We start from the raw sequence: 16967 nt of genomic DNA, 5'->3' as shown, positions 1-16967 counted from the left end.
TCTTCGCCGTGTAGTTAAGCATTAAATTACGCAATAGTCGTGTTGAACATGCATGCTTAAGATGTTACTTGTTTATTTAGCAGCTGTGGATAACATTGAGAGTCCAACTGAGTGTAAAAGAGAGCTTCTTCACAGCCACAACACCCTTGGGAGGAAAATATTATAAGGGTGCAAAATTTGGCAGAACACCAACATGATCGAGAGGTAGCTTTTTTATCGACACCCTCTTCTTGTGTGCATTGCCTCCTGCCACTGACAATGACATTCTCCTGTTTCAACAATCTATCCTTTACCACCATATGCCCTGTCCTTCTTATATATTATATCCTTTGGCTGTCATACGTCTCTGACCGTTCTTGGGAGTAATTTACATTGCTATATTTGTGTAGCGATCGCAAATAATACTCAGTGACAGCCAACGAACACTTTTAATTTATTTCATTAATAACAAATCTTAATTCTATAATTTATTTGCACTTACCCCCTTAAGAAAGTTCTTTTTACAACAGAAAAGGTAACCACGCTAGCAGTCAGATACCATTTAAATTTTTTTCAGGTCATTCATTGTCAGACAGAAGCAGCACGGCAAAACGCCACGCTAAAAATAAGTAAAAATATCAAAATGGCTTACCTCTTCGTCCTCTGTAGGACCATTGCCCCCAACAAAATGTGGTGAATGGCTTCACCATGCTGGCGTTAAACTGGTCTTTTGACGTCCGCACATGTTGATCCATTCTTCACATTTTTTTCTCCGTGTTTTTGGCTTCGGGAAACGTATGAAGAAAACATCCTTCATACGCTGTATATTTGCATCATTTCTCCAAGTTCCATAGCACCAGTGTTTACTCGGCATGTTCGTTTTTGAAAGATTACTGGAAGAAAAAGGAGTAGTATGCGAGGGCATGTCTATGTTGACCTACTTCCTGGTTAAGATGGCGACGTATGGCCTAAATATAGCATTCGTGCGGTACGCTATTCACAGCAGAAGGATAAAAATAGCTTGTTTTTCTGCTTATTAGTTGTTTTGTTGAATATCCTGGAATAATTTCCTGAACATGTATCAGTAATCGTTGTATTGCCATATCCTGAGATCATCGTGAGCCTTGTATTGCAAATTGCATCGTGAGGTACCCAGAGGTTCCCACTCCTAATCAATATGTTGTAAATGTAGTTGCAGCAATTCAGCATACTTTTAGCAGAAACACTAATCTCATTGGCACTTATCCCTCTTAAAGGGATCCTCTATTTTTAAGACAAGTAATTCTTAAAAGATAAATGTTAGTATGAGTTATAATAATTTGATATTAAACCTCCTCTTAATTTTTTTGTTTTAATAAAGTGATTTTAAGTGATAGGTCGCCATTCTTGTTACATCGCAGTGCGTGACATCACCTGTCCCGTTGCCGAAATTCCAGCGTGTCACTCGTTAGCTTTTGTCGTCAGTTCTACCCTTCCTATTTGAACCAGATCTGAAAAGTGAAGAGCAGGACAGCACTGTCGGTCGTTCACAAGACGAGCTTCAGGGAAAAATGCGTGCAGCAAATACCTGATAAGACAAAAGTTGGGCAAAACTGGTGTTGCGAGAGAGTTCTGTTGGGAACCCCGGTTGGGAACTCCGGTTTTATTAGCAGATCTTCAAGGTAAGCATATTGCGTTTTCAAACTTATCCCAATATAATTATGTAGATTGTTAGTATCCAGAGCTGCCATGTGCTTTACATACAGTACAGGCCAAAGAGCACACCTTGTGTAATCCATGTATTGTACATTGTGACGCGTGGTATCTAGGATACGTGTATAAAAGTACCAAAAAAGGAGAGAAGCTTCCACTTATGCACATTTATTCACAAAAAACAATATTTCCACCTTGACCACTCTTCACTAGGGAGCTCAGCTGTGCGCAAACACGCGTTCCCTGACGAACTCCAACATTGTTGTAAGGTCCACGTCAGTCACTGTCATTGTCGTCACTGTAGCGTGCCATAGTGCTTTAATTATTTAGTATGATTTGGGGAAAACTCCCACGAAGAATAGTCAACATAAAAGATAGCAATAGTAATCCAAATCCGCGTTTTTTACTCACTTGAAGATACAGGAATTAGACCGATCCCATGGCAATATCGTAGCCACGATCAGGCCATCGATTCCACAAAATAGACTGATCTGAAAAAACGCTGTGGGACCGACAAATATAAAAATGGACAGATCCGAAACCAATACTGCAGCCGCGGTGGGACCGTCGGATTCAGAAAATAGACAGATCCCTTACTTGACTGAGGATCCAGGAAAAATGTTCGGACGCCATTTGTAGCGCGTGGTGGGTAGGATACGTGCATACAGGGACCAAAAAGGGGGAGAAACTTCCACTTATGCACATTTATTCACTAAAAATAATAATTCCACCTTGACCACTCACTTCACTCCCCTTGTTTCCATTTGACTGGAAATTGCATCCAAAAGCAGCACATCGTGGCATTTTACTTCGCGAGTTTAGGCAGCAATATGCAATTGTTGAACACGCTACACATTTGGAAAGATCCCAATTACGTCATCACTGCGAGCCCGCAAACCATGGCGCCAACTAACGGTCAAAATATGGACTAAATATTATAAAATATTGCCATTGATTTAACATTTTATGTGTTTCTAACAACATAGTTTAGTACAACAGAACAATTGTGGTTTATTAGATCCTACATGTATTTAAGTTAGAGGATCACTTTAAAGCACAATGTAGTACTCTATTTGTCCGCATGATTTATAAAACTGCCAATTAATTTTTAACTACTGAGACTTGCTACCTTTTTTTCTGTTTGCTGAGATGCAATATAGTGGCATACAGAATCCAGTACATGTGCTTCAGGTATTAAATTCAGTCAACACTTGGACAGAATTACATAATTTTACTGTATATCAAAGCATTTTAAGCAACCGTCAGATTTGCCTCAGTCCACAACATTAGTAAGTTCTACTTAGTGTCATTTTATTTATTTTCTATAAATGCACATAGAAGGGCCCTTTGTGTTTTGAATGGAATGCACCACATGATGTCCAGGTTAGTTATGGTCAAAGGTTACATCAGTGCATTACTTTTTTGAAATTCTGTTGAGTTTGGAGATCTTGTGAAAGGTAAATTCGCTACATGATTTATGCGTGGTTGCTGTTTTTAGCCTTCCGTCTCTACAACAGCCAAGGTTTCACTCAGTGTCATAATTATTGCTGGCACTATCAAATCTTTTTGAAATCTATTATTCAATCAATTAAACCATCGTGATTATGACTAATCATGACTATTTAATCATTGTGAAAGGTTGTAAATTTGTTTTTGTTTTTTTTTTTGTATTTGATCGACAATTCAGCCAACTGTTTGTTTGGAATCCAAATAGTATAGTGGGCGAACACTGTTTAGTATCTTTTAGAGCAAACTTTACACTTCTTTCTCTTCTAACAATTGATCTGTTGATAAAAAACATCTTCAAGTTTAGTAACTGTATTGTTTTTGGCAGCCCTTTTAATTTTTGTCTTAGTCTTAGTCATTTGGACAAAAATACTTACACTGCTGGCCAAAAGTATTGGCACCCCTGCAATTCTGTCAGATAATGCTCAATTTCTCCCAGAAAATGATTGCAATTACAAATGCTTTGGTAGTAATATATTCATTTATTTTGCTTGCAATGAAAATACACAAAAGAGAATGGGAAAAAAATCAATCATTATAATTTTACGCAAAGCTCCAAACATGGCCCGGACAAAAGTATTGGCACCCTCAGCCTGATACTTGTTAGGACAACATTTAGACAAAATAACTGCGAACAACCGCTTCCGGTATCCATCAAGTTTCTTACAATGCTCTGCTAGAATTTTAGACCATTCTTTCTTTGGCCAACTGCTCCAGGTCGCTGAGATTTGAAGGGGCCTTCTCCAAACTTCCATTTTCAGATCTCTCCACAGGTGTTCTTTGGGATTCAGGTCTGGACTCATTGCTGGCCACTTTAGAAGTCTCCAGTGCTTTCTCCCAAACTATTTTCTAGTGCTTTTTAAAGTGTGTTTTGGGTCATTATCCTGCTGGAAGACCCATGACCTCTTAGGGAGACCCCGCTTTCTCACACTGGGTCCCAAATTAATCTGCAAAATTTTTTGGGTGTCTTCAGACTTCATAATGCCATGCACACGGTCAAGCAGTCCAGTGCCAGAGGTAGCAAAGCAACCCTAAAAAATCTGGAAACCTCCGCCATGTTTGACTGTGAGGACCGTGTTCTTTTCTTTGAAGGCCTTGTTTTTTTTTTCCCTGTAAACTCTATGTTGATGCCTTTTCCCAAAAAGCTCTACTTTTGTCTCATCTGACCAGAGAACATTCTTCCTAAACGTTTTTGGCTTTCTCGGGAAAGTTTTGGCAAACTGTAGCCTGGCTTTTTTATGTCTGGGTCAGAAGTGGGGTCTTCCTGGGTATCCTACCATAGAGTCCATTTTCATTCAGACGCCGACGGATAGTATGGTTTGACACTGTTGTACGCTCGGACTGCAGGACAGCTTGAACTTGTCTGGATGTTAGTCGAGGTTCTTTATCCACCACCCGCACAATATTTAATTGAACTCTCTCGTCAGTTTTTCTTTTCTGTCCACATCTAGGGAGGTTAGCCACAGTGCCATGGGCTTTACACTTATTGATGACACTCCGCATGGTAGGCACAGGAACATTCAGGTCTTTGGAGATGGACTTGTAGCCTTGAGATTGCCCATGCTTCCTCACAATTTTGCTTCTCAAGTCCTCAGACAATTCTTTGGTCTTCTTTCTTTTCTCCATGCTCAATGCGGTACACACAAGGACACAGGACAGAAGTTGAGTCAACTTTAATCCATTTTAACTGGCTGTGAGTGTGATTTAGTTATTGCGACCACCTGTTATGTGCCACAGGTAAGTAACAGGTGCTGTCAATTACAGATTAGAGAGGCATCACATGATTTTTCAAAGGGTGCCAATACTTTTGTCCCGCGGGTTTTTGGAGTTTTGTGTGAAATGATAATGATCCCCCCCCCCCCCCCCCCATTCTCTTTTTTGTTTTTTCATTGCAAGCAAAACCAATGAAGATATTACTACTAAAGCATTTGTAATTGCAATCATTTTCTGGGAGAAATATTTTAGTCATTTCAAAATTGTTTTTGTCTTCGTCTCGTTATAGTCGACAAAATCTCATACAAATTTCGTCTAGTTTTAGTCGACAGTTATTCAAAATGTTTTCGTCTGTAAAATTCAAAGGTTTTACTCCAGAAATAAATGAATAAAGGTTTCCAACAATTTCGAGTGAACATAGACAGACGACCACATATTGTAGTGTCTCAAAGGACAGCGCCAACTTTGTAATGATAATACACACTCAGCAAGAAAATTAGTGCAGTGCAGTTATTTTCAATTAAACCTACCCAGACGCCATGAACTGTGTTGGAGGAAAAAAAAAGTTGTCTGAGGATTTAACATCCTTGAGACTTACTGACCAGAAAAGCCAAGTGTCTCTGCTTTAGACTGGCCAGTGTTTTAAAACGACGCTCGCCATTCTAAAGCTAAAGCTAGTGCGACGCTAACACTAGGATTACATTTAGCGTCTAATGATCACTCAGCACAGACCTTTAAAGACTATCGCAACATTGCATATTCTCCCTTGTCAAGATAAGAAAACAAATCTTACGGTGTTTCCAAACAAGCAAGATGGAGTGCAGCCTAGCTTGAGACACATCTTTGACTCTGGTGAGGAGGGAGAGGCGCAGCACATCTCACATGAGTGACCTGACCCAAACAGTGCCACAATGCAAGCTGACGTACAATATGAAAATGTCATTCATTGTGGATGTCGCATTTACGTGTCGTTGTCGTCTCGTCGAACGAAAACTGGCAATTGTCTTTTTATGTTCCAGTCTCCCAAGCCACGTTTTTAGCTAGTCATCGTCACATCATCATCATGAAGAAATTTTTCGTCAACAAAATATTTTTGTTATTGGCATTGTTGACGAAAAAATTGTTTCGTAAAAATGGATTCATGAAATTGGTTGGGTTGCAATCTTGGTAATCCTACTGGCAAAGTTAGATTCTCCTTCCCAATACATTTACGTAAAACAAAGAAGAATAGATCATATTAATTCACTGGCAACCAATCAAGATTATTTAGAAATTGTTTATTTTATTGTTTATACTTGATTTTACTTGCCAATTTTATTGTTTATACTTGATTTTACTTGCCAATTTCTTTCCCTTAATGCACTAAACACCTCTACACAATAATGCGGGTTTTAAAGTATGCAAAGGCATTTAAGCTAAAAATATACCTTCTAACCACACATATCCAATTTCCTTCTCTATCCCTCACCTACAACCAACACTGCCTTTTTTTTTTTTTTTTTTTACTTTGGAGATATAAACTTATGGATCGTCTGGTTTAAAGACAATCCGATTTGACTTGCATGAGGTTTTGGCCTATCTCAGAAGCGCTGAATGCGTGTTCACTGGTATGCAACGTGCATGCTAATGTGGGCTCGGATTGGTTCGTGGGATCAGATTTAAGATGACAATTCAGGGGTCACAATGTGCAGTGCACAGATGGGAGTCAGACAAGGGGGCCGTGGAAGAGGGACTTTGCACACCCCAGTATCACTTTTGAATGGCACATTTAAGACTCTGTACCTGAGATGAAGCCTGCTTTTGTGAGTATTTATTGCCTTTGGGATGTTCATTTTTGTTGTCGTATCTTGATATACAGCAAGTAAATACTGCAGGATTTCATTCAAAAGTTGTTTCTTTGAAATTGTTTAATTAGAGCTCTATGTTAACTTATTCACTAGCATTGATAGCAATAGATGTTAATTCCATTAAACTGGGATGCTTGGCATTGAAAGATCGTTTCAGTCCCATCGATGGTGACAGATGTCCAATCCATTTTGATTGGGAGAGGCTGGCAGCAATCCAATCAAAATGTGTTAGGTGTTGAAAAAGTCGAGGCAAAGATAGTTGGAGTTGATTTTTTGTGTGCATCTTTTTTAATCTTCTTAAATAGGGCTGCAGCTATCGATTATTTAAGTAAACGATGAATCTATCAATTAGTTCGAATAATCGATTAATTGGATTTGGAACATTTAATGCGTTGCAGAATTAATTTTAGGAGGTATAACCCAAAGGCTTGCTAAGATTGCACTTTCAAAAGAGCAATAAATGCAAATACAACATAAACTTTCAGTGTTTTTTTTCCCAAAGTATGCAGAGTTGCACTTTCATTTCACAAGAGCAATAAATGCATTTAGAAATAAATTAAAATGCCCGAGCTTAGTCCACTAGCGCACAATGCTCTTAACAAATCATTCAAACACATTTCCCCCTCAAAAACTGCTACATACATTATGCCTCTTAACTAAAATACGACCGCATAAACAGTCATATTAGCTCAAAACACTTACAACCTTATGTTGGTCTTAACAGGGAGCAGCTGGATCCAGACATGAATAGATGATGACACATTATCCCGAAGCAACAAAAAAAAAAACAAATAATGAATAAAGTACTTAAGAAAATATGAACAAAAGTAAAAAAAAAAAAAAAAAAAAAAAAGGTCCACCTCAGAGGTAATTGAAATAAATAAAATAAATTAAAAAAAAGCTTCTCTTTGTGAGCCCGCTCCAAGCATTTATATTGTTTTATGCAAATTAGAAAGTTCATCCCGACCTTTTGGGCCAAGCCATAGCATATGACTGGATAGTACTCACTGGCGGTGAAAAGTAAACAATAAATTCCAATGTCATCTTATCAAATGTTGACTGAAAAGAGACTTTCACAGTAGTACAACAGCAATGAACAAATACGTATAATTATACATGATTATGTGAAAATATATTCCTTTAACGTCTATCACCCTCAATGACACTCAAAGATTTAAAGTATGAAAGTCCAGAATATTTTAGTCCAGAGGATCTAAACTACTTTCACTTAAAATGTTTTATACTTACTACTGATCCTTTTGCAACAGTTTTGTTTTTGGCAGCCCTTTTAATTTTTGTTTTAGTCTGTTTTTGGGAAGAAAATACTTATCAGTCTTAGTTTTTAGTTTAGTCATTTCAAAATGTGTTTGTCTTCGTCTAGTTTAGTAGACGAAATCTCATACAAATTTCGTTTAGTTTTGGACTTACTTAAAATGTTTCGGTCTGTAAATTTGAAAAGTTTTAGTCATGCTTAAGTAAATATATATATATATATATAATATATATATATATAGAGAGAGAGAATATATAAAAGGTTTCCAACAATTTCGAATGAACATTGACAGACGAATACGTATTGGCGAGTCTACAAGGACAACGCCAATTTTGTGATGATAATACACACTCAACAGGAAAAGCAGGATATAATTTTCAATTAAACCCACCTGGAAGCCACGAACCGTAGGTAATTAGTCTGGGATTTTTTTTGCTATTCCTAGAGTCTAGCCAGAAGTTACAAGCAATCAGTAGTTCCCAGTAATTGCTCATTTACCAAGCAAATCAGTGGGCTATTAGCTAAATGCCAACTGACTGTCCTCTAGACTTACTGACCAGAAAAGCCAAGTGGCTCTGATTTAGACTGGCCAGTGTTAAAGAGGACGCTCGCCATTCTGAAGCTAATGCGAATGCTATGCTAATGCTAGGGGTTACATTTAATGTCTGATGATCACTCAGCACAGACCTTAAAAGGCTAAAGCAGCATTGCATATTCTCTTGCATAGATAAAACAAATCTTACCGTGTTTACAAACAAGCAAGATTGAGCGCAGCCTAGCTTTAGACACATCCTAAACTACGTTGAGTAGAGTGAGGGAAAGGCACAGCACATCTCATACAAGTAACACGACCCAAACACTGCCACGATGCAAGCTGACGTACTCCACGTACAATATGAAAATGTCACACAATGGAAAAATTTGACAATTTACGACCTCTGCGACCTTTGACCCTCTCTTCTCATCACATCACCTACATTGCAAATTTGAGCTAAATAGGCTAATCTCTTATCAAATTATCGCGAAATTCCTTTTCTGACCTCTGTGACCTCACTACCCCAAAATGTCTATTTGTCTCAGATTACAAACATATCTTGCAAGTTTAATAATAATTCGCTCTGGAGTTATCTTGAAAACAAATAGAGATACGGTATCGAATACATAAACTCCGCCTTCCATATGTTTTACCTTTTGTGAAGGCAAATTAAGTGATATCCCAATTTTTTGTGGGAAATTGTAATAATTTGAAATCACTGTTCTTTTCGTCAACAATGATAATCATGAAAATATTTCGTCGATGAAAAAATATCGCTTGGGAGACTAGAACATATCAAGACAAGTAGCATTTTCCGTCTGAAGAGGCGACAACGAGACAATGTGACAAGAAGAGAGGGTCAAACGTCGCAGAGGTCGTAAATAAGGCAATGCTCTGAATTTGGTTGCTTAAGCGGGGTCTGCTCTCTGAGTGCTCATCAAGTTTTTATGGAAACAAATGAACTTTTCAATGAAATTTGAAATTTTTGTCTCTACTAAATCAAATAAAAAAGGGTGTGATAAAGCATGAAATGAGAAAAAACACAAAAAGGTTGAAAGGTAAAGGCAGTAATTTGAATAAATGCTTTTCACCTTTTACCAAACATGTAATTTGGTGGTAAATGCATTTACAACTTTATATCATTCAGATAAAAGGTAATTACATGTCTGGGCTCTTATTGGCACAGTAGGCAAACAATTTTGTCCTTATCAAATGGACTGGATTACAAATTTTTGACCAATGGGTGCTTGCTTTGTGCAGCTTTATTTGGAGGTGGTGTTCTGCAGAGGGTGACATGGTTGCTAAAATTGTGAGCATGACATTGTTTTATCATTGGGCGAGTTGATGGGACTGCTGACAGTGCTTTGTCCCTCTGTGCCGTGTGGTTCTGACACCTGCTTGTGACTCTGATGCACTCACTCTCTTTGACATCATTAATTAGTCTGCAACTTCAGTCCAATTTGAGGGATTTGGTCAGAGCATCGTTGCTGCAACCTTTTCGTCACACTGAAAACATTATGAACCTCAAACCTTTCCTTTGCTCATTATGGGTGGGAATCGCTAGATACCCCTCAAATGGTATTATTTGTGATACAAGGCTACCGACGATTTTACCACGATATAGTGATGGATCAATTATCGATACGCGGGTCAGGAAATCATTTTACGATATTCAGCAATCCAACTAATTGAAAAAGAAGCAATTTTTCACCGTTCTGCTGTCAATTGAAAAAGGGGTTTATCACCAGTCGATGTTCAAACCATTTGAACTGGGAGGGTGGCAGCGAATTAACTTTCGACCATCCCTCCAAGATCAAACTGATCGGATGTCTAGCCTCCGTGAAGTTGATAGAAGGTTTTAGAAAAATTATGTCATCCGTTTGTGTTATGTTTATGCTTGTTTGTGCTGAAAATTTTTGTTTGTGCTGCTATCATTTTTGAGATATTAACAATTATTTTACAGGTCAATCTGAGGTCAACCAGCCCCCCATTTTGAATATAAATGGCTAAATATGGTGTCAGTTGTTTTTGCCACGTTTGTGCTGCTATCGTTTTATAGATATTGAAATATTAATTTCGAATGATGACGTGACTCACGCCCCTCAAATTACAGCAAATTTGACCCGAAGGGGTGCCATTCGTTTGTGCTACATTTGCGCTTGTTGTTGAGACACCGCTCTGTTAGTAAGAGAGTTGCTACGCTTTGTCAGTCATGATGGAGTTCCTGCGATTTATGTCATCACTTCAAATTAATATCTGAGTATCTAGAAAACGATAGCAGAACAAATGAAGATTTTTTTACTGCACAAACGTAGCAGGTCCAATTTTCCAAAATTTGGGGGCTGTGCGACATTTTTTAAAGACAATTTTTTGGAGCAAAAAGTAGCATAAACGAGCATTTTTTTTTGTCAAAATGGGGGACTGGTTGATCTCAGACCGACCTATAAAAGAATTGTTAAAATCTCAAAAACGGTAGCAGAACATTTTTTTTCCAGCACAAACGAGCGTAAACCTAGCACAAATGAATGACATAATTTTTTCTATGAATTTGCGTCTGATGGGGGCCCAATTTCACAGAGGTGGATGTCTGTGGCCGTCGATTGCACCAAATAAGTTAATTTTGGGACATTTTCCTGTTGATTTTCGGTTACTTCTTGTTAATTTTGGTTTACTGAACAGAAATTGAATAGGACGAGATTAAAAATGAACAGGAACTGACCTTTAAATGTCCTAAAATGAACTGAAAGTGATCTGTAAATGCCCCCAAAACTGGGAGGACTGGCTGTGTATGCTCTGGTTTCAATGTTGTTGACGGTGCTAGAGTCCAATTCATTTAGACTGAGAGGGTTTATTCATTCGCCCCTCCCAATTGAAATGACTATGACGTCTAGCGCCGTCAATTGAAGCCAGTGAGTTAACATAGACATGCGAAGCGACCTGTTGGTTTCTTTCTCTTTTTACTTTTTTAACAGTCAGTGACAGATTTTCAAAACTATAAATCAATTCTTGGCAGGAGCATATTGATAACCTTTTGGGATACAAAGTAACACTATATTTCGATACAATGTCACACCCTATTGCTCATGTGCCTGAACCTCAGTTTGTTGTTTGAATCTATTTATGAATAATAAAGTAGCAGCCAAGTTGTGCCATGCAGTCACCCCACCAGCAATCCTGCTGTGAGAAATTTGATGAATGAGTTCCCGCTTTTCAGCTGTTGACCTCCACCTCACCAGTGACTTTTGCCCGCCTCCATTGTTTCCTCACCCCACAATGCACCGCTGTCCCATTTCAGATCTCTGTATTAATGCACAAAAAACTTATTCCCTGCGCTCTCCTCAGCTTTCCGTGTTTTCGCGCATCACTCATCTCTGAAGTTAAGAGGCTTTATATGCAGAATGTAGCTATTGTATGAAAATAATTGTATTTATGGCGAGTGGGAGAGAATATTTAATGTTGGTACACCTGAGTGTAATCATGCATGAAAAGTACCACAAAAAAAGTCTGGATTCTCTTTCAGCAGACACTGACCTCTACAAGCACAAAACAAGCAGGAGATAACTCCTGTGACAGTGTAAGATGTCTATTATATTCTTGTTTTCTAGTCCTTCTGGGATTTGGTCCTTTCCTCTTCAGGGGCATTGTTTGTGAGAATTTGTGAGTTAACATGTGTTTGGAATTTAGTAATATTGACTATTGCTTCGTCCTCCAAACTGCTTTTCATTAGATTTTCCACTTTGCTCCTCTGGGTGAGGCAATTACTCTATTTTATGTTAACCAAACTTTAGATCATGTAGTTGATGATTACAACTCAAGCTTCTTAGTAGTTTTGTCATATACACTGAAACAGTGTGATGATTTCAAACCAGTGTTAGGATTTCAAATTAGGATTAAGATTAAAGTTGTCCAATAATATCAGCCACCCGATAAAAGCATTTAAAATGGTATCAGTTTTTCGCCAGTATTTATGCTTGGTTATAATTCAATGTACAAGCCTGCAGCCTTTGTGCATGTGCTGGTCACAGCAGCTGTGTTTAGAATGACCTCTAGATGTTTCAAAACTAAAATATTTGGGATTTGTTAATTGAAGGAAAGACCCTAATCACTCATGGTGCACAAATACAATTAGCAATAAATGAAAATAAATAATAAACTCATCACTTAATTTATCTACTGCATCACCTGAAATAAATAGTCACTAAGAAAAGTATTAAGGAACAGTAAATTTTGTGCAAAAGCCCAGCATAAAGCATTTTTGGGAATTGGCATGTCCTATGATTGACTGCTTGTATTTGTAATGCTTTGTCGCCTCCTCGTAGCTTTTTGGGGTAACTTGTGCAAACGTGATTTATTTGTGAACGATTCCATTTATTTTAATATACGCACATTTTGGATCGTTTGAATATATTTTGTTTAGATGGGACATTATTTTGGCAGTTTTTCTGTAACCTAAGTTGTTCTCTTAAGCCCCTTTCACACTTATCTGAAGAACCCCAGTTATTTCATTAACCGGGTCGTGTCCCATTATAATGTTCGGGATTTCCCGGGACGCAGCATGTGTGAAAGCAGTTGTTAAATTCCCGGATCACAGCGCGAAGGCTCATCACATAAATATCATGGCGGGGCCGATCGTCATTTCCTCTTTCTTTGCAGTAAGACGAAAAGCGGTAAACAGACATTGCAATTATCAACATCACAAACTGGAAAAAAGCTAAATTAAACTGTAAACTTATTGGAACTAAATTGCTACTGGATCGTAGAGCCGCAGAAGAGAGTCCATCGTCCATCTTTGGAAATGTGTGGTCTATTTTGTTGGTGATGCCGACCAAAAATGACGTAATGTCCAGGTTATAAATTTGTGCCAGCTGCCCTCCCAGGACAGAGAGCGTCAAGTTGCAAACACGGGATAAATCAGAAGCCTCTTTCAGACATGCAACATGGGTTATTCCCGGGAAATTTCCCCATGTCCGAAAGCCCTAACACACGTAAATCCCGCGTCACCTTATATAGGAATTTATATAAGTTTGAAAGGGCTATATTTTTACTGAATGTTTATTTTATTTAGAAAACCTTGAAGTTGTTAATTTATCATTATTAAAGCATTCAGTGGGGCATCACGATACAATCAGCAATAATATGTTGAGTCTATGACCACATATCAGTATCGGATTTTTGGAGTTGGACAACATCGGGATATCGGTTAAAAAGTCATTATCGGACAGCTAATTATGATTCCAAAGTGTGGTCTCAAGTAGAGAGTAAGAGTTTTTAATTAGGGTGTAAAACTAGGATAAGGATTCCAAAGTAGGTTTTCAAACTAGTGTGATTGTTTCAAATTAGGGTTTGGGTTCTTAAGTAGGGTTTCAAACTGAGGTTATATTACAATTTCAAACTTGGGTTAGGGTTCCACTGTGGGGTTCGGTTTTCCAGTTTGGGTTTTAAACAGGTTCCTAAGTGTGGTTTTTAAACTATGTTTACGGGTTCAAATTAGTGTTTCAAATTCAAGTTAGGGTTTCAAATAAGGGTTAAAAATTATGGTTAGTGTTTCATATTAGTGTGTCAGGTTAGGGATAGGGTTTCAAACTAGGGTTATTGTAAGGGTTCTAAAGTATCACTCCTTGATGACTTGGTGACTTAACATGCATTGTGCATCAATGCATGGGCACATTGCGAGGGCTTCTGCTGTTCTAAGATTTCTTTTTTGTCATATTTTTTTTGAACATGGGTGTCTTAAAAAAAAAAAGTTAAAATCTAATGAGTTCAAAAAAGTTGCACGATGCATGACATTTTTTGTCGGCTTCTCCACAGAAAGGGCACTACTGTCAATTTGAACTACCATTTCCAAATATTCATAGAGGCTTGAATTTACTTTTACATGGGGGATACTAAATGTTTGAGGCATGTGGGCATTTTTTTGCCATTTCTGGTGGATGGTGGAAGACAAACGTTTGCAAATATTACATAAATACTTTGTCTTTTACTTGTGTCCTCAGATTGAGAAGATCATGACGCTGATTGGGGCTGGCATTGACTTTTCCAGGGATCAGCAATACGCTACGCCAGGTAGAGTACGACCATTAATGCTACAAAAACTATTCGACCCCTGTTGGAAAATATACTGTGTTTATTTGGGCCAATTAAAGAACTTATGGTCACAAAATAATACAAGGCGATTCAAAAAGAATGTTCCAAAACCATTGCGGTCTATTTAAAAAAAAAACCAAACAAACAAAAATTGATGACTAGCTGATACAAGCATTGTATATGACTTCAAGTTTTTATTTCATGATTTACAAGTGCTCAATGTGATCACCAAATGACTTACTTGTTAAAAAGACTTTTAATTCTTATTCAATTATTAATTAATTATTTTATACATTAGTAATTAATATTTCCGTCTATTTCAGTGATTTTAAAATGAATAAATGCGTGATGATTTTGGCACATTCTTTTTGATTCACTCTGTATATTGTCAAATTTTTTTAATCAAAATTAATATTTTAGTTTCCCCTTTTTGAATACTAAAGTACAGTAAGATGAAAACAGACTTGTACTGTTTTTATTAATCATGATAATCAGAGGTGCATGGAATAACCAAAAATTTTACTCAAGAGTAGTGTTACTTTAGAAATCATTTTACTCATTTAAGAGTAGTCTTTCAAAATATTTGGTCAAATAAAAGTTAAAAAGTATTTGCTGAAAAGAATACTCAAGTAATCAGTAACTGCTAACAATGTTGGATTTTTTAAAACAATGGTATGGTTTTTTTTTTTCTTTCCAACACATCATCTGTATCAGTGGCCTTCAACCCGGTCGTCAAATGCCCGCTGTGGGTGCAGGATTTCATTCCAACCAGACAAAAGAAAACACTTTTTCACCAATCTGGTGTTTTACAAGTGCAATCAGTTGATTGCAGTCAGGTGCTGCTTCTTTTAGCAGAAACCTCATTGGTTCAACTATCTATGATGGATCGGAAAGAACAAAAACCACGACCCACAGCGGGCCTTTGACAACCGGGTTGGAGACCACTGATCTATATGACCTCTTATTATTATTACCGGTATACTGAACTGTAACCTATTCGATGAAACATCCCCCGTCCAAAGGGCATGAGTGTCCTCTAGTGCAGGGGTCCCCAACCTTTTTTGCACCACGGACCGGTGTTATTTGGGTCTTTTTTTTCACGGACCGGTGGTCTGACAAATTTTGCAACCCATCAAAAATTGCAACGATGCGGTTCTGCGCATGCGCGTAACGTTAGACATAGCCGCAAAATGCGCAAATGCAGCGATTCCAAAGTAAACACTACAAACTTTCTTGAAAGAAAGGAATATTAATTTACGTTTGATCATGGAAGGACTTGTAGAAAAGTTCTCCTCAGATTCATCCTGCCATGTAAGCTTCACACAACAGCTGCACACCGCGCTCACCATTAACGACTTCGCCTTGTCGTTAAACATTAATTAAGAAGCCTGCTTCACAAAGATACCATGTTGGAAATTGTAGCAAGGTTTTCAACGCTCATGTCGCGATGTCAGGATATTCCAGAATGACTTTAATCCAGAACCTCGGTAGAGTTGTTGTCTCAAATGTACGTTTAATAAGGTCGCCGTCATTTGCGATCTCTTGTTTATTCACAAACGGGTCACGAATCCACTCCTACGCAGTTCGTGGGTCTTCGAGGTTGCAGGCTCGTCAGGTGCCCTTTTCGCCGTAAAAATATCATTTTCGCCGTAAAAATATTTCCAAAGACGTCTGTTTTGCTGTTATCTTCGCTCGTGTGGGGGCTAATTATTTCCGGGAACAAATGTGTTGCGCCGCGGCCTAGTAATACGCTATTATCGAGGACAAGCACACATAGATATATTATATACACAAACAAGATGTACTGGTAGCAGTCCTATCAATGGACTTCTATGACAACATTGTAATCTATCCCGTAGTATTATATCTAGAGTAGACAGAGATATTGGTGTGTTAAGCAGGGGAACAGGGTTAATTCGGCCAGAATGCGGTTGTTATTAAATTATTTTTTCTTTGCGGCCCGGTCGCAAATGCGCCACGGACCGGTACCGGTCCGCGGCCCGGCAGATGGGGACCCCTGCTCTAGTGGATAAAACATATTTCCTACCATGAACTTAAAATCGAACATATTGCTGCGCTTGCGAATAATGCTGCCTGCAGTGCTCTATATTTATTGTTTATTTTTATGATGTTCTAAAGACGCCGCGTGTTTGACCGGGCCAGCGTGATCATAGGACTTCGGACTGAAAGCTTGTGTGAGGTCATGTGACTGTATTTTTACGTCAGATTGGTATGATTAAGTCATGTGATTATTGTCGTGTCGTATAATTGGTGAAACTGTTAGAACCATTGTGGGCATATCTGGCAAAAAAAATATAGTAAAATTTAATATGTAGAA

General features: G+C 38.1%; 1 protein-coding gene across 9 annotated transcripts in view; it reads left to right on the top strand.

Moving 5' to 3' along the window:
* The window catches only part of LOC130912014 (ankyrin repeat and SAM domain-containing protein 1A-like), a 153170-nt gene that overhangs the window by 89041 nt on the left and 47162 nt on the right, over window positions 1–16967 (top strand). For 6 of the 9 annotated variants that reach the window (XR_009062517.1, XM_057829732.1, XM_057829736.1 and 3 more), the window contains 2 exons: window positions 12066–12119; window positions 14539–14608. Coding sequence is in view for 8 of the 9 variants with exons in the window: in XM_057829732.1 (XP_057685715.1) it covers window positions 12066–12119; window positions 14539–14608 (124 nt within the window). In the remaining variant the exon portion in view is untranslated. The remainder of the gene's footprint in view (window positions 1–12065; window positions 12120–14538; window positions 14609–16967) is intronic. The other 3 variants (XM_057829737.1, XM_057829735.1, XM_057829730.1) reach the window with 2 other exon arrangements.

The sequence above is a fragment of the Corythoichthys intestinalis genome, chromosome 2, assembly GCF_030265065.1.
Source record: "Corythoichthys intestinalis isolate RoL2023-P3 chromosome 2, ASM3026506v1, whole genome shotgun sequence".
In the NCBI taxonomy this organism is placed as follows: Eukaryota; Metazoa; Chordata; class Actinopteri; order Syngnathiformes; family Syngnathidae; genus Corythoichthys; species Corythoichthys intestinalis.
This window is presented reverse-complemented; position numbering and strand designations above follow the sequence as displayed.